Source organism: Mus musculus, chromosome 7 (assembly GCF_000001635.26).
Source record: "Mus musculus strain C57BL/6J chromosome 7, GRCm38.p6 C57BL/6J".
In the NCBI taxonomy this organism is placed as follows: Eukaryota; Metazoa; Chordata; class Mammalia; order Rodentia; family Muridae; genus Mus; species Mus musculus.
The window spans coordinates 48298592-48317145 of NC_000073.6; the positions used below are offsets into that span (position 1 = coordinate 48298592).

At 40.5% G+C, this 18554-nt stretch overlaps 1 protein-coding gene across 1 annotated transcript; it reads left to right on the plus strand.

Annotated features, from left to right (window-relative positions):
• The first annotated feature begins 12712 nt into the window (after nucleotides 1-12712).
• Mrgprb13 (MAS-related GPR, member B13) lies at nucleotides 12713-13732 on the plus strand. Its single transcript, XM_884524.1, has one exon. It carries the CDS (start codon nucleotides 12713-12715, stop codon nucleotides 13730-13732), a length of 1020 nt encoding a protein of 339 aa, XP_889617.1.
• The last annotated feature ends 4822 nt before the right edge of the window (nucleotides 13733-18554 follow it).

The window sequence follows — 18554 nt, forward strand, 5'->3', positions numbered from 1 at the left end:
ATATCGTGGGTATCCTAGGTTTTGGGCTAGTATCCACTTATCAGTGAGTACATATTGTGTGAGTTCCTTTGTGATTGTGTTACCTCACTCAGGATGATGCTCTCCAGGTCCATCCATTTGGCTAGGAATTTCATAAATTCATTCTTTTTAATAGCTGAGTAGTACTCCATTGTGTAGATGTACCACATTTTCTGTATCCATTCCTCTGTTGAGGGGCATCTGGGTTCTTTCCAGTTTCTGGCTATTATAAATAAGGCTGCTATGAACATAGTGGAGCATGTGTCCTTCTTACCAGTTGGGGCTTCTTCTGGATATATGCCCAGGAGAGGTATTGCTGGATCCTCCGGTAGTACTATGTCCAATTTTCTGAGGAACCGCCAGACTGATTTCCAGAGTGGTTGTACAAGCCTGCAATTCCACCAACAATGGAGGAGTGTTCCTCTTTCTCCACATCCTCGCCAGCATCTGCTGTCACCTGAATTTTTGATCTTAGCCATTCTCACTGGTGTGAGGTGGAATCTCAGGGTTGTTTTGATTTGCATTTCCCTGATGATTAAGGATGTTGAACATTTTTTCAGGTGCTTCTCTGCCATTCGGTATTCCTCAGGTGAGAATTCTTTGTTCAGTTCTGAGCCCCATTTTTTAAGGGGGTTATTTGATTTTCTGAGGTCCACCTTCTTGAGTTCTTTATATATGTTGGATATTAGTCCCCTATCTGATTTAGGATAGGTAAAGATCCTTTCCCAGTCTGTTGGTGGTCTTTTTGTCTTATAGACAGTGTCTTTTGCCTTGCAGAAACTTTGGAGTTTCATTAGGTCCCATTTGTCAATTCTCGATCTTACAGCACAAGCCATTGCTGTTCTGTTCAGGAATTTTTCCCCTGTGCCCATATCTTCAAGGCTTTTCCCCACTTTCTCCTCTATAAGTTTCAGTGTCTCTGGTTTTATGTGAAGTTCCTTGATCCACTTAGATTTGACCTTAGTACAAGGAGATAAGTATGGATCGATTCGCATTCTTCTACATGATAACAACCAGTTGTGCCAGCACCAATTGTTGAAAATGCTGTCTTTCTTCCACTGGATGGTTTTGGCTCCCTTGTCGAAGATCAAGTGACCATAGGTGTGTGGGTTCATTTCTGGGTCTTCAATTCTATTCCATTGGTCCACTTGTCTGTCTCTATACCAGTACCATGCAGTTTTTATCACAATTGCTCTGTAGTAAAGCTTTAGGTCAGGCATGGTGATTCCACCAGAGGTTCTTTTATCCTTGAGAAGAGTTTTTGCTATCCTCGGTTTTTTGTTATTCCAGATAAATTTGCAAATTGCTCCTTCTAATTCGTTGAAGAATTGAGTTGGAATTTTAATGGGGATTGCATTGAATCTGTAGATTGCTTTTGGCAAGATAGCCATTTTTACAATGTTGGTCCTGCCAATCCATGAGCATGGGAGATCTTTCCATCTTCTGAGATCTTCTTTAATTTCTTTCTTCAGGGACTTGAAGTTTTTATCATACAGATCTTTCACTTCCTTCGTTAGAGTCACGCCGAGATATTTTATATTATTTGTGGCTATTGAGAAGGGTGTTGTTTCCCTAATTTCTTTCTCAGCCTGTTTATTCTTTGTGTAGAGAAAGGCCATTGACTTGTTTGAGTTAATTTTATATCCAGCTACTTCACCGAAGCTGTTTATCAGGTTTAGGAGTTCTCTGGTGGAATTTTTAGGGTCACTTATATATACTATCATATCATCTGCAAAAAGTGATATTTTGACTTCCTCTTTTCCAATTTGTATCCCCTTGATCTCCTTTTGTTGTCGAATTGCTCTGGCTAATACTTCAAGTACTATGTTGAAAAGGTAGGGAGAAAGTGGGCAGCCTTGTCTAGTCCCTGATTTTAGTGGGATTGCTTCCAGCTTCTCTCCATTTACTTTGATGTTGGCTACTGGTTTGCTGTAGATTGCTTTTATCATGTTTAGGTATTGGCCTTGAATTCCTGATCTTTCCAGAACTTTTATCATGAATGGGTGTTGGATCTTGTCAAATGCTTTTTCTGCATCTAACGAGATGATCATGTGGTTTTTGTCTTTGAGTTTGTTTATATAATGGATTACATTGATGGATTTTCGTATATTAAACCATCCCTGCATCCCTGGAATAAAACCTACTTGGTCAGGATGGATGATTGCTTTAATGTGTTCTTGGATTCGGTTAGCGAGAATTTTATTAAGGATTTTTGCATCGATGTTCATAAGAGAAATTGGTCTGAAGTTCTCTATCTTTGTTGGATCTTTCTGTGGTTTAGGTATCAGAGTAATAGTGGCTTCATAAAATGAGTTGGGTAGAATACCTTCTACTTCTATCTTGTGAAAAAGTTTGTGCAGAACTGGAGTTAGATCTTCTTTGAAGGTCTGATAGAACTCTGCACTAAACCCGTCTGGTCCTGGGCTTTTTTTGGCTGGGAGACTGTTAATAACTGCTTCTATTTCTTTAGGGGATATGGGACTGTTTAGAAGGTCAACTTGATCCTGATTCAACTTTGGTACCTGGTATCTGTCCAGAAATTTGTCCATTTCGTCCAGGTTTTCCAGTTTTGTTGAGTATAGCCTTTTGTAGAAGGATCTGATGGTGTTTTGGATTTCTTCAGGATCTGTTGTTATGTCTCCCTTTTCATTTCTGATTTTGTTAATTAGGATTTTGTCCCTGTGCCCTTTAGTGAGTCTAGCTAAGGGTTTATCTATCTTGTTGATTTTCTCAAAGAACCAACTCCTCGTTTGGTTAATTCTTTGAATAGTTCTTCTTGTTTCCACTTGGTTGATTTCACCCCTGAGTTTGATTATTTCCTGCCGTCTACTCCTCTTGGGTGAATTTGCTTCCTTTTTTTCTAGAGCTTTTAGATGTGTTGTCAAGCTGCTAGTATGTGCTCTCTCCCGTTTTTTCTTGAAGGCACTCATAGCTATGAGTTTCCCTCTTAGAAATGCTTTCATTGTGTCCCAAAGGTTTGGGTACGTTGTGGCTTCATTTTCATTAAACTCTAAAAAGTCTTTAATTTCTTTCTTTATTCCTTCCTTGACCAAGGTATCATTGAGAAGAGTGTTGTTCAGTTTCCATGTGAATGTTGGCTTTCTGTTATTTATTTTGTTATTGAAGATCAGCCTTAGTGCATGGTGATCTGATAGGATACATGGGACAATTTCAATATTTTTGAATCTGTTGAGGCCTGATTTGTGACCTATTATGTGGTCAATTTTGGAGAAGGTACCATGAGGTGCTGAGAAGAAGGTATATCCTTTTGTTTTAGGGAAAAATGTTCTGTAGATATCTGTCAGATCCATTTGTTTCATCACTTCTGTTAGTTTCAGTGTGTCCCTGTTTAGTTTCTGTTTCCATGATCTGTCCATTGGTGAAAGTGGTGTGTTGAAGTCTCCCACTATTATTGTGTGAGGCGCAATGTGTGCTTTGAGCTTTACTAAAGTTTCTTTAGTGAATGTGGCTGCTCTTGTATTTGGAGCATAGATATTCAGAATTGAGAGTTCCTCTTGGAGGATTTTACCTTTGATGAGAATGAAGTGTCCCTCCTTGTCTTTTTTGATGACTTTGGGTTGGAAGTCAATCTTATCAGATATTAGGATGGCTACTCCTGCTTGTTTCTTCATACCATTTGCTTGGAAAATTGTTTTCCAGCCTTTCATTCTGAGGTAGTGTCTATCTTTTTCTCTGAGATGAGTTTCCTGTAAGCAGCAAAATGTTGGGTCTTGTTTGTGTAGCCAGTTTGTTAGTCTATGTCTTTTTATTGGCGAGTTGAGACCATTGATGTTAAGAGATATTAAGGAAAAGTAATTGTTGCTTCCTGTTATTTTAGTTGTTAAAGGTGGCATTCTGTTCTTGTGGCTGTCTTCTTTTAGGTTTGTTGAGGGATTACCTTCTTGTTTTTTCTAGGGCGTTGTTCCCGTTCTTGTATTGGTTTTTTTCTGTTATTATCCTTTGAAGGGCTGGATTCGTGGAGAGATAATGCGTGAATTTGGTTTTGTCGTGGAATACTTTGGTTTCTCCCTCTATGATAATTGAGAGTTTGGCTGGGTATAGTAGCCTGGGCTGCAGTTTGTGTTCTCTTAGTGTCTGTATAACATCTGTCCAGGCTCTTCTGGCTTTCATAGTCTCTGGTGAAAAATCTGGTGTAATTCTGATAGGCTTGCCTTTATATGTTACTTGACCTTTTTCCCTTACTGCTTTTAGTATTCTATCTTTATTTAATGCATTTGATGTTCTGATTATTATGTGTCGGGAGGAATTTCTTTTCTGGTCCAGTCTATTTGGAGTTCTGTAGGCTTCTTGTATGTTCATATGCATCTCATTCTTTAGATTTGGGAAGTTTTCTTCAATAATTTTGTTGAAGATGTTTGCTGGTCCTTTGAGTTGAAAATCTTCATTCTCATCCACTCCTATTATCCGTACGTTTGGTCTTCTTATTGTGTCCTGGATTTCCTGGATATTTTGAGTTAGGATCTTTTTGCATTTTCCATTTTCTTTGATTGTTGTGCCGATGTTCTCTATGGAATCTTCTGCACCTGAGATTCTCTCTTCCATCTCTTGTATTCTGTTGCTGATGCTCAAATCTATGGTTCCAGATTTCTTTCCTAGGGTTTCTATCTCTAGTGTTGCCTCGCTTTGAGTTTTCTTTATTGTGTCTACTTCCCTTTTTAGGTCTAGTATGTTTTTGTTCATTTCCATCACCTGTTTGTATGTTTTTTCCTCTTTTTCTGTAAGGACTTCTACCTGTTTGATTGTGTTTTCCTGTTTTTCTTTAAGGACTTGTAACTCTTTAGCAGTGTTCTCCTGTATTTCTTTAAGTGATTTATTAAAGTCCTTCTTGATGTCCTCTACCATCATCATGAGATATGCTTTTAAATCTAGGTCTAGGTTCAGGTGTGTTGGGTTCCCTGGACTGGGCGAAGTGGGTGTGCTGGGTTCTGGTGATGGTGAGTGGTCTTGGTTCCTGTTAGTAAGATTCCTCCGTTTACCTTTCGCCATCTGGTAATCTCTGGAGTTAGTAGTTATAGTTGACTCTGTTTAGAGATTGTTCTTCTGGTGATTCTGTTACCGTCTATCAGCAGACCTGGGAGACAGATTCTCTCCTCTGAGTTTCAGTGCTCAGAGCACTCTCTGCTGGCAAGCTCTCTTACAGGGAAGGTGCGCAGATATCTTGTATTTGGACCTCCTCCTGGCCGAAGAAGAAGGCCCAAAACAGGACCTTTCTCAGACACTGTGTTGCTTTGGCAGTTCCCAGGTGGTACAGACTCTCACCTAAGCAGACTAAATTCCTAAGTTCCTTGGAGTCCCGGGACCAAGATGGCGACCGCTGCTGCTGTGGCTTAGGTCGCCTCCCCAGCCGGGCGGGCACCTGTCCTCTGGTCCGGAAGGTGGCCGGCTGTCCCCGGCCCACACAGGGTGCTGCCTCAGCGCCTCTGTGCTTCCGCCTGTTCCAGAAGCTGTCAGGTTCTCTGGCGCACCCTCTCACCTGTTCAGACTAATTTCCTAAGTTCGGCGGGTCCCGGACCAAGATGGCGACCGCTGTTGCTGTGGCTTAGGTCGCCTCCCCAGCCGGGCGGGCACCTGTCCTCTGGTCCGGAAGGTGGCCGGCTGTCCCCGGCCCACACAGGGTGCTGCCTCAGCCCCTCTGTGCTTCTGCCTGTTCCAGAGGCTGTCAGGTTCTCTGGCGCACCCTCTCACCTGTTCAGACTAATTTCCTAAGTTCGGCGGGTCCCGGACCAAGATGGCGACCGCTGCTGCTGTGGCTTAGGCCGCCTCCCCAGCCGGGTGGGCACCTGTCCTCCGGTCCGGAAGGTGGCCGGCTGTCCCCGGCCCACGCAGGGTGCTGCCTCAGCGCCTCTGTGCTTCCGCCTGTTCCAGAAGCTGTCAGGTTCTCTGGCGCACCCTCTCACCTGTTCAGACTAATTTCCTAAGTTCGGCGGGTCCCGGACCAAGATGGCGACCGCTGTTGCTGTGGCTTAGGTCGCCTCCCCAGCCGGGCGGGCACCTGTCCTCCGGTCCGGAAGGTGGCCGGCTGTCCCCGGCCCACGCAGGGTGCTGCCTCAGCGCCTCTGTGCTTCCGCCTGTTCCAGAAGCTGTCAGGTTCTCTGGCGCACCCTCTCACCTGTTCAGACTAATTTCCTAAGTTCGGCGGGTCCCGGACCAAGATGGCGACCGCTGTTGCTGTGGCTTAGGTCGCCTCCCCAGCCGGGCGGGCACCTGTCCTCCGGTCCGGAAGGTGGCCGGCTGTCCCCGGCCCACGCAGGGTGCTGCCTCAGCGCCTCTGTGCTTCCGCCTGTTCCAGAAGCTGTCAGGTTCTCTGGCGCACCCTCTCACCTGTTCAGACTAATTTCCTAAGTTCGGCGGGTCCCGGACCAAGATGGCGACCGCTGTTGCTGTGGCTTAGGTCGCCTCCCCAGCCGGGCGGGCACCTGTCCTCCGGTCCGGAAGGTGGCCGGCTGTCCCCGGCCCACACAGGGTGCTGCCTCAGCCCCTCTGTGCTTCTGCCTGTTCCAGAGGCTGTCAGGTTCTCTGGCGCACCCTCTCACCTGTTCAGACTAATTTCCTAAGTTCGGCCATAAATAAAGTTTTGATGAGCATAGTGGAGCATGTGTCCTTGAGATGTTAAGGAATATATGTTGGTTTTATGCCCAGGATGTGTACAGCTTGATTTTCAAGTAGAAATTTTTTCAGTTTTCTGAGGAAACATCAGATTGATTTGCCAAGTGGTTGTAGAATTTTGCACTCTCACCAGCTATGGAGGAGAGTTCCTCTTTCCACTCATCCTTGAGAGCATGTGGCTATCACTTGACTTGTTTTATCTTAGCCATTTTGACCAGTATATGATGGAATCACAAGCTCCTCTATGTTCATAGCAGCCTTATTTATAACAGCCAGAAGCTGGAAAGAACCCAGATATCCCTCAACAGAGGAATGGATACAGAAAATATGGTACATTTACACAATGGAGTACTACTCAGCTATTAAAAACAATGAATTTATGAAATTCTTAGGCAAATGGATGAATCTGGAGGATATCATCCTGAGTGAGTAAACCCAATCACAAAAGAACACACATGGTATGTACTCACTGATAAGTGCATATTATCACAGAAGCTTGGAATACCCAAGGTAAAACTCACAAACCACATGAAACTCAAGAAGGAGGAAGATCAAAGTCTTTGATTCCTCTTAGAAGGGGGAAAAATAACCATGGAAGAAGTTACAGAGGAAAAGTGTGGAGCAAAGTCTAAAGGAATTACCATCCAGAGACTGCCGAACCTGGGGATCTATCACATAAACAATCACCAAACCCAAACACTATTGTGAATGCCAACAAGTGCTTGCTAACAGGAGCCTGATATAGCTGTCTCCTTAGAGGCTCTGCCAGTGCCTGACAAAGATAGAAGTGGATGCTCACAGCCATCAATTGTACTGAACACAGGGTCCTCAATGCAGGAGCTAGAGAAAGGACCCAAGGAGCTGAAGGGGTCTGCAGGCCCATAGGAGAAACAACAATATGAACTAACTATACTCACAGAGCTCCCAGGGACTAAACCACCAACCAAAGAGTACACATGATAGGACTCATGGCTGCAGATGCATATGTAGGAAAGGATGGCCTAGTCAGTAATCAATTGAAGGTGAGGCCCTTGGTCCTGTAATCCCTTGTTGCTTACTGTTCCTGTCTTATCTCCATGCTTCTTTTGCACTTTGTTCCTTCTGTTCTCTCCTTCTGAACACTAAATTTATTCTTAATGAGATTAAAGTGCCTTTAGGGTATGTATAATATTGAAAAATTGTTTCATGCTATTCTACTGTATAAAACAGCTTGCTCTAAAGTTGCACTGTGGTGCTCCCTCTCAGGACTGAAGCTTGTGTGTTTTTAAAGATTCCTCCAAAGTCTCTGTACTAGATCAAACAGGCCACCTTGCTCTGACAGGAAGAAGAAGAGCAGTACATAACAGCCCACATGACACTATGTGCTTTAAAACAATTAAAAGTAATGGTTTCCAGTACTTATCACATGCTCCTTTTCTTGGTTTTCTGTGCTATCTTTGAAATTACGAAGTGTAACTAAAGCAGTTTAACTCTGTAAATATTCTCCATTCTTTTATATACTTAAAAAACATTGTCAAAATATAAACTTTATCTCAGGGTCTGTGAGACCATTGTTTAACTCTCTTTACCTTGGGATTTGTAAGTTCATTGAGCATGATTTAAGAAAAAGTTTATCAAATCTGTACCAAAAAGTTAGATTAAAACTTTTAACAAAAATGGTTGATGATTTAAAATTCTATACATGAGTGATCTTAGTTTGTTACAGCTTGTTTGCATGCAGCTTGGATTCAACCCCTGTTTAGAAATAATATATCTGCTATAGAATAGAATAACTTGGATTCAATTCCTGTTTATGGAAAATAGGACTTTCCCAAAAATACTATTAATGATTAAGGTTTATAAGTTTGTAATGTGAAAGTCTATATAGGCTAACAAAAACTGACACACACTCACAAAATAACTTATGTCTTCCATTACTGTTTTGAACACCAGCAATCTAATTATTTTTAGATAAGGAACAGCTTACATTTAATAAATATGGTTTAAAACTGCCTAATGTCTATTCAGACCCACTTAAACTGACCCAAAGATTTATATCTAGCCTCTTTGTCTCTGATGACTTTATTTAGCTTTAAATATTTGGAAAAAACTGAGACAAAGAAGTAGCCATCATTCTGTAAATCTGTACTATAAAAGGTTTAGGAAAATAGAGTTTTAGTTTCTTTGTGGACTCAGTTTATTGTTTAAAGTTTTATGTGGATGCTAAAGGATTTACAATTAAGTATCCAATTCCAAATTTTAAGTCTCAAACTTAACTTGAATAAAATTATAAAATACTAATATAACTTGTAAAGTGTTAAAGAAAATTAATACACATAGTTAATAGTCACTAGATGTATAATTAATCAAAAAATTTAATGTGCTCAGAATATTGAAGTTTGTAGTCATTCTAAGTACAAATGTGATTTATTTATAGTGACAAGCTTTTCTATATGTTGTCAAAAGTAAGCCAAAAGCAAGTAATAAATCAAGTGAAGCTTATTTAAAATCAACAAGTTTAAAATTTAAAATTCTAAATAGGTTAAATGATGGCACTCAAACCCCTCAGAGATATCTGATGCTTGTGGTATTTAAAATATTTAATGAAAAAGGATTCCCCTGATAGAAATACCAGTTTCTGGCAGTAGAAGCTCAAACTGTCTTCAAAGAAATTTGGACAGCAATATATACTACAATAGTTTTCTCTTTCTCTCAGTGTGATACATTTACCAATAGGCAAATAATTGTACCATGTCCCAACCACTGGCAGGATCCTACCCAAAAAGAAGACACTATTGACTTGACTGCCCTACTCATCGTTGCCATAATACTTCCAAGTCCAAGTACCTCCTCCATGGAGAAATTTCTCAGATCATTTGGATCTTGCAGCCAAAGTAGATGCTATCTTCTGTAACAGTCAGAAGACTTAATCTTGTGTGGTGGCTGAAGACTGATAGCCTCTTTCCTCAGCAAAGTAATCAAAACCACTGTGGAGGATAACACTGTTACCGTCAGAGCAAGCTCCAGAAGTAAACAGAGGGATAGAGTAACCAGAAAAGAAGATATCTTTCAAAAGCAGAGTGAAGTATGGTGGAAGATATTTAAAGAAAAGGGTTGCAAACAGAAACTCTAGCAAAAGGAAGATTCCACAGAGGGAAAGAGGTAAGTGCCTTAGGAGAGATATGTTCTGAATCAGTAGACAAGCAGGCAGCAGACTTCAGTGAGCCAACATGAGACAGATGCCTTTCCATGTGGTGGATGCCCAGGAAGACATAGTAAGGGCCAGGAGTTGGACAGATCAAAAGAACACTTACCAAGGTGGCAAGGAGGGGAATACGGTTAGAACTGGTGAAGGGGAAGCTGCCAATAAGGTGGACTGTACAATTTTGGATTAAATATGGTGACAAGCAGAAGCCAGCAGAAACAAAAGATCTATACCTTAATAGTAAAGTCAGCAAATTGGTTCTGTTAGAAGAGGCTGGGCACCTTACAAAAGGATCTATTTGTACCTCTCTCAGGTGTATGAAAGTGGGGAAGGGACAGGATGATACCATGGACTTTGAAATATGTAACAGGTTCTTTTAATAGTGAGCAATCCTGTGGAGATTATATATAGGCTTTGATATGCTGCTGATGGACAACACAGGTAGCCATATGTCTCTTCTGCCAACAGATAGGGAAATTATTCCATTGGTAGCTGGGAAACATTTTTACAAGTAGTCCTGATGCTGTAGGACAAAGAGATAACTTCTTTTCCAGAATGTGTTGCAGCTTGATAGGCAGTTAATTGCTCTTAGAATAAGAAGCATGGCTTTCTATGTATTAAAATGTCTTCGGGTTTCTATTGATATGAAGAGACACCATAACCATAACCGTGTCAATATGTATAAAGGAAAATATTTAATTGGGGCAAGTTTATAGATTAGAGGTTTGGTTTGTTGTCATCATGGTGGATAGCATGTTGGCACACAGGCAGACAGGGCACTGAAGACTTAGCTGAGAGCTCTACATTTGGATCTGTAGCCAACAGGAAGAAACATATACACTAGCCTTGGTTTCAGCACCTGATACCACAAAGCCCATGTACAGTGATACATTTGACCCAGCAAAGCCTACAAGAACACAGCTCCAAATATGGCAACTCCCTATCAGCCTATGGCGGCATTTTCATTCAACCCATCACACCAACTTTAAGATGTTTGAATAGAAATCTATTTTTCTGAGAGTTTTATTTTATAAGTAAAATGACACATGCTCCTCCAGCTTTTGACATCAGCATTCCTTAGGTGTTATTTGACCCAGAAATTGTCACTACATTTTGATTTATGGGTTCTATTTAGGTCCATTTGCAATGCCTCCTCTGTTTGAAGTCCATTTTTTTCCTGTAGACCAAAGAAAATTCCTGCTCTGTTTTGGAGAATCAGTTATCTGGTCTTTAGTATACATCCTTTGCAGAAAGGATTCACAAGTTCACTGAAAGAATCACCAGTAATGATTTTCTTTCTATGTGTTTTACAATACTAAATTTGTCCTAAAATATTTGCAGAACATTTACTCAGAATTTTCAGGTAATCTTATCAGAATGATTCACTTATTGACTTGTGAATATTATCACATTCTCTTCATATTTTTATAGACAGACACTTGTGGTACAGCAACAGATATCAGAAAGTTTTTTAATGTTCTCAAAGATGTTTTGTTTTCTAGTTTCAAATTAGAAATCCAGATGGCTGGGTTACATTAGCCTATAGGTCTGGGTGTTTCCCTACTCACCGTAGTAACCCTTCATATGCCTCATTCATTATTTCCATATTTTTAAATCTCATAGCCTCCCTTATACCAGAACTGAGAGCACTCATTGGTCATGCTTCTGGCTTCCAAGATCCTGCAACAGATTACTATCTGACTTGTGAGAGAAAGAACTTGAGGTTCTATCTTAGTTACTGTTCTATTACTGTAAAGAGAAACCATTGAATGGAAATTTGGGGCCTTGCTTACAGTTTTGGAGGGTGAATCCATGGCCTAGATTCACTGGGAGCAAAGCAACAAGCAGACAGGCACATTTCTGAAGCATTTCTTGAGAGCTTATATTTTTTTCAAAACTTAAAAGCACAGATAGAAAAGGACACAGTCTGGTTTGGGCTTTTGTAAACTCAAAGTCTTCTCTAACAAGTTCATATCTCATAGCTTTTCACTACCCTGCCTTAGCACTGAGTTCGAGCCACACTACCAGCCCTCACTCAACATCCCTTGAATCCATACATAAATGACACAAGCAGTTGTTAGTTTTCAACTTTCATTTTTGGAATAATTATGGGGTGCTATTATCTCCCTGACTTGTGAGAGAAAGGACTTGAGGTTCTGTCTCAGTTAATGGAAAAACATGCCCTTAACATTATGCTTAGTTCCAAACCTTGCACCTACCCTAAACATTAGTGGGTAGTCTCATCTAGCCTCAGCTAATACTACTGACCACCTGCCTGTAGAAACAGCATATGTGACCACTCCATTTTGAGATCTCACATGGCTCTTCAACCCTTCTCCATAAGAAGCATGGCAAAACTCTCCTTTCCTTTCTTGCATCTCTCTGCTTGCCTCCAAGTACCCAGAAGTCCTGCAAATCACCCTTTGCCCTTCTCCCTGGCTTTCTTTAGCAACAGATCAATAACTGACTGGGGAACAGGATCTTAGCATCAGAATTGCCCCTATACATAACCCTTCTCCAAACAGTCCCACCAACCAGTGACAGCATATTCTAATACATGTATTGATGGATGCCCTTCTACTCAAACACCTACAAATACAATGTCCCATTTCATACTGCCACATAGCATGAGACACTTTCAGTGTGTACTGGGACCATCAACTACATTCATGTAAGTACATGACATGGATTGTAGGTAACCCAAATAAATTCAGACTGGTTTTAAAGAAGTCTCCAGAAATACTGGTTTTGATAAATTTCTTAAGTTCATTTTCCATCCTTATGAACCAGACCAACTTACAAATATCAGGGTAATCTTGATAATAAGAGAGTGAAAAGCATGTGTTTATGTCTTGTTTTTTCATTCCAGGAGTGTTTTCAAACATGGATTCAAGTTTCCCACACTTGGAGGTTGACCTCAGAGAACTTAATGAAAGCTACTTCATGGAATCTTCATCTTGTGACATCGTGTCCCTTGCCATGAGTTTACTTTCCATTATCATTGCTTTCATTGGACTGGCAGAAAATGCCATAGTGTTGTGGCTTCTGGGCTTCCATATGCACAGGAATGCATTCTCTGTCTACATCCTCAACCTGGCTGGGGCAAACTTCCTCTTCCTCTGCCCTTACATTGTATTTTCCCTGGTAACGATCACTGTGAATTTTCACTCCATCAACAGTCACATAATATTGTTTCTCAACACTGTGTTCACACTTGCTTACCTGGCAGGCGTGAGCATGATAACAGCCATTAGTGTAGAGTACTGGTTGTCTGTCATTTGGTCCAATTGGTATCATGGCCGACGCCCAAAACACACATCAGCTTTCATTTGTACTCTGCTCTGGGCTGTGTCCCTTCTGTTGAGCCTTCCTCATGAGATAATTTGTGGACTGCTGGATCATATTTATAACTGGGATATGTGTTGGAAATGTAAACTCATCATTGTTGTATGGTTACTTATTGAATTTGTGGTTCTCTCTCAATCCAATCAAGCCATGATGTTCAGGATCTTCTGTGGTTCACAGCAGACTCCTATGACCAGGCTATTTGTGACCATTGTGCTTACAGCACTGGTCGTCTTGATCTGTGGCTTTCCTTTTGGGATTTACATCTACTTCTTATACTGGACCACAGATGTCTATTTTATTATGCCTTGTAATTCTTTTCATGAGACAATTCTCCTCCTATCCGCTGTTAACAGCTGTGCCAACCCTATCATTTGCTTACTTGTTGGCTCAATTAAGCACTGCCAATTCCAGTGTGGGACTCTCAGGCTGATTCTGCAGAGAGCCATTCAAGACACCCCTGAGGAAGAAGGTGAAGAAGTTGAAGATGTTGTAGAACAAAAAGGAGGTGAAGAAAATGAAGAAGATGTAGAAGATGAAGAGAGTAGTACACTCTAGTGATGCAGCTGAGAGCTGCTGTGATCATATACAAGAGAACTTTTAGGACAAATTCGCCCTTATCCTTTTGGGGCATTTCCACAACTCTGCTGAGTTGATGGTCTGAGGTGAAATCAGTTGGGATATTAACCATTCCCTTGAAAATAGATCAGTACACCACTTTTAATAGAAATACTATGTTGAACTTTCCTACTCTCCTCTTAATGACACTTCACTGGATCCCCTTGAGATGAGACCCACTGTAATAATTATAGGTCCAAGACTGCTCCCATTTTTGACAAGCCCCTTCTTCATCCAAAGATCAGGAGTTTTCAGTTAATAACTGAATTTCATTGGTAACTGAACTTGATAGTGATTGAAAATTTATGACATTTTTAACAATTTATCATCTCTACAGATTTTGTTTAAATAAGAATTTAATAGATCCACATTTGTAGTTTCCTTTAGTATTTGTATAACTTAGAATATTCTCTAACTTAATAAATATCTGTTAGGTAATTTGTGCATGTTCTAGTTTCCTTTTCTGTTTCATGGGAAAACATTTTGACCACAAACATCCTAGAAAATAAAATGGGTTATCTGGCTTATACTCTTAGTACAGACTCCATCAGTGAGGGAAGTCATGTCAGGAACTCAAGGAACACAAGGAACAGTATCTACAAGAAACACTCCTTCCAAGCTCCAATTCTGGATGATTACAGGTCCTGCTTAAGTAGCTTATTGGTGCAACCTACCATAGACCATGTTTGCTTACATTAATTTATGTTAAAGATAATTCCTCATAATCATGCCCACAGGCCAAGATAATCTAGACAATTCCTCAGTTGTCATTTCTGCTGTTGTGATTTCTCCTCTCATACGACTTTAATCTGTGTCAAGGTAAAAATTGAGGTTTGCCAGGACACTCTGCCCACTTCTATTTAAAAGACACTTCACCATTGAACAATAAACTTTTCTTTCTTTGTTCTAAGCATATTAATATCATAATATAAAAGACAATCCAACCTTAAATATCTCAGGACCTTTATAAAACCCAGTAATTAAATGTTAATGTCAATTTAAAGTTTAATCATGCAGCTAAACTGTAATCTTGAAGTGAACAGTTTTCCATTGTTCCCTATAGAAAACCTTGGTTAACATCCCAAATATATGTGTTTCCTCTTCTTTCCTTTTGTCCTGATTTTCTCTCTCTGGGGATTATCTAATAATTTATGGCATACTTTCCATGACGTCAACAGGTCTAATTCTCTTGAAACAAAACTTTTGTCATATTTACATTATTTTCTGTAACTCATAGTCATTATTACTAGACATATTCTAAATACTTTCTTTTGTAAATTGATATTTCATGCTTAAATGATGTAGTATTTTATGATTTCAACTAAAGATTACTTATGAGAGAGCAACATGCAAAGATCTAAGGAAGTAGTTTAACAATGTGTTTAAATGCATATACTAAAAGAATTCAAACATAATTGAGCTACTTCCTTATATTTCTATGGGTCCTTTTGCCCCTTCTGAAATCTTTTTTTTCTCAGATATTTCTGTTGTTAATATTTATTTAATTATATACATTTAGATGGGGCTAGAGATGGCTTCATTGTTAGGAACACTTGCTTCACTTGCTGAAGATTGGACTATGGTGCATAGAATGAATGCAGGGCAATTCTCAACTGCCTATATCTCTAGTTCCAGAACACTCACCACTCTCTTCTAGCCTATGCACTTACCACAAGTACCAGTGAATACTCACATAGAGGCATACACTGATACAGATAAATTTTTAAATAATTTTATTTATTTACATTGCAGCTTTTGACCCCTTCTAGGTCACACCCCTCCCACATTTCCTCATCCCAATCCTACCCCCTCCTGCCTCTTAAAGTGTGCTCCTCCTCTCCCCCCTCCACCAAGCACCCCCTTTCTCTGGGATCTCCTGTTTCTGAGGTACTAGGCAAATCTTCTCCCACTGAGACCAAACCAGGAAGTCCTCTGCTATGTGTGTGCCCTGGGGTGTTAGACCAGCCTATGTATGCAATCTGGTTAGTGGCTCAGTCTCTGGGAGCTCCCAGGGGTCAGGATTAGTAGAGAATGCTGGATTTCCTATGGTGTTGTCCTCCCATTCAACTTCTTCAATCTTTCTATTAATTCAACCACAACGTTCCCCAACTTCAGTCAATGATTCGCTGTAAGTATCTGAATCTGTCTCAGTTAGCTGCTGGTAAGGCCTCTCACATGACAACCATGCGAGACCCTTGTCTTAAGCACACCATAATGTCACATAACCGTGGTGCCTACCCATAAGATGGATCCAAGGTTGGGTTGGTCAATGGATGGATTTTCCTTCAGTCTCTTCTCCACTTCTGTCCCTACAGTTCTTTTATACAGGAACAATTCTGGGTCAGAAACTTTGACTGTGGGTTGGTAACCCCATCCCTTTTCTTGAGGCCCTGTCTGTCTAGTGGAGGTGGACTCTTCTAGTTCACTTTCCCAAATGTTGGACATTTTAGCTAAGGTCAGCCCCAGGGAGTCCTGAGAGTCTCTCACCTCCAAGGTGTCTTGCACTTTCTAGAAGGTATCCCCACATCCTACCCCCCAGAGTTTGCATATTTCCACTCATTCTTTGTAACCTTCCGGGCTTGTCTGCTTTTCTGATCCCCATACCTTATCCTGTTCCCCGGTCCTCTCCCCACCTCTCTTCCACCCACATCCTTCCCTCCTGACTCCCATGATTATTTTATTCCTCCTTCTAAATGGGATTGAAGCACCCTCAAATGGGCCTTTCTGCTTGTCAAACTTCTTAAGGTCTGTGTTTTTTATCCCAGGTGTTCAGTAGATTTTGGCTAACATCCACTTATCAGTGAGTACATACAATGATACTCTTTTGGGTCTGTGTTACCTCACTCAGGTTGATACTTTCTAGTTCATCCACTTGCCTGAACAATTCATGATATCCTCATTTTTAATCTTTTTGGCATATGCCCAGGAATGGCATAGCGGCCATGTCTTCAAGTAGAACTATTCCCAACTTTCTGAGGAACCGCCAGATTGATTACTAGCTTGGTTATTCCAGTTTGCAATACCACCATCAATGGAGGAGTGCTCCTCTTTCTCCAAATCTTCTCTAGCATATGCTGTCAGTTGAGTTTTTGATCATAGACATTATGATTGATGTAAAGTGGAATCTTATTGTTGTTTTGATTTGGAGTTTTCTGGTGAGTAAGGACTTAGAATATTTCTTTAATTGTTTCTCATTTCTTAAAGATTTTTCTATTGTGAATTCTCTGGTAAGCTCTGCACTCCATTTTTTAATGGGTTATTTGGGTTTTTTGGAGGTTAACTTCTTAAGTTCTTTCTTTATTTTAAATATTAGCCCTCTATAGGACATAGGGTTAGTGAAAATCTTTCACCAGCTTTAGGAACATTTTGTTGGGGACCCACAAGAGAACTAAAGTGCACATCTGGTACATACATAGGCTGCCTAGGTATTACGTCTCTGAGAGGTCCCAGGGTCAAATTTAATTGACAATGTTGGTGTTTTTGAGTACTTGCTATCCCCTTAGAGGCCATCAGTTCTTTCCCCCAAGTCTTCATTTTGAGTCCCTGAGCTCTGTCCAATGTTTGGCTGTTGGTATCTGCATCTATATCAGTCAGATGCTGAGTAGAGCCTCTCAGAGGACAGTTATGCTAGGCTCCTGTCTACCATCATAGCAGTCTCATTAATAGTGTCAGGAAATGAAGCTTGCCTATGGTATGGGTCTCAAATTGGGTTGGTTATTAGGTGGCCATTCCCTCAGTCTTTGCTCCATCTTTGTCCACACATTTCTTGTGTACAGGTTTAATTTTGCATCAAATCTTTGTGGGTGTGTTGGTGTCCTTGTCTCTCTGCTGGCAGTATTTTCTGGCAAAAAAAGAAAAGAAAAAAAAAACAATGTGTCCTCTTCATGCTACATATCCCCACTGTTATGAGAATTAGCTCTAGTTAACCCCATAGACTCCTGATTCACTTTCCTATCCCAGTTCTCTGTCATTTCCTAGAGAGGGCCCGCTCCATCAATGTATTCCCACCAATTTCAGATTTCCATCCATTCTCTGGGCCCTCTATCCCTCTTCCCTATGTCTCCTCATATCTGATGCTAACCCCTACATTCCACTCCCCATCCTTTCTTCTCCACATTTCCCTTTCTCAATCTGCCTCCATTGACTATTTTATTAATACTTCTAAGTGAGATCTAAACATCCTCACTTGGGCCTTCTTTCTTGTTTACCTTATGTAGGTTTGTGTAGTGTAGCATAGGTGTCAGGGACATTATGGCTAATATTCACTTTTAAGTGAGTACATACCATGCATATCCTTTTGGGTCTTGATTACCTCACTCACGAAGATATTCTCAAATTCCTACTCTTTGCCAAAAATATTCATTATTTCTTTGTTTTTAATAGCTGAATAGTATTCTATTGTGTAGATGTACCACATTTTCTTTATCTAGTCTTCAGGTGAGGCACACCTGGGTTATTTCTAGTTTCTGGCTGTTACGAATACATCTATTATGAACATAGTGAAGCATATGTCCTTTTGTTATTGTGGAAATTTTTGGGGTGTACTCTCAGGAGAAGTTTGTGGTAGCAGCAGGTGGAATTATTTCTATTTTTCTGATAAATTACCAAAATTATTTCTAGAGTGATTGTACAAGTTTACACTCTCACTGGCAATGGAAGATTGTTCCCTATTTACAACACCTTCACCAGCATCTAATTTTTCTTTACATTATTTTAATTGGATGTTTTCTGTATTTACATTTCAAACGTTATCACATTTCCC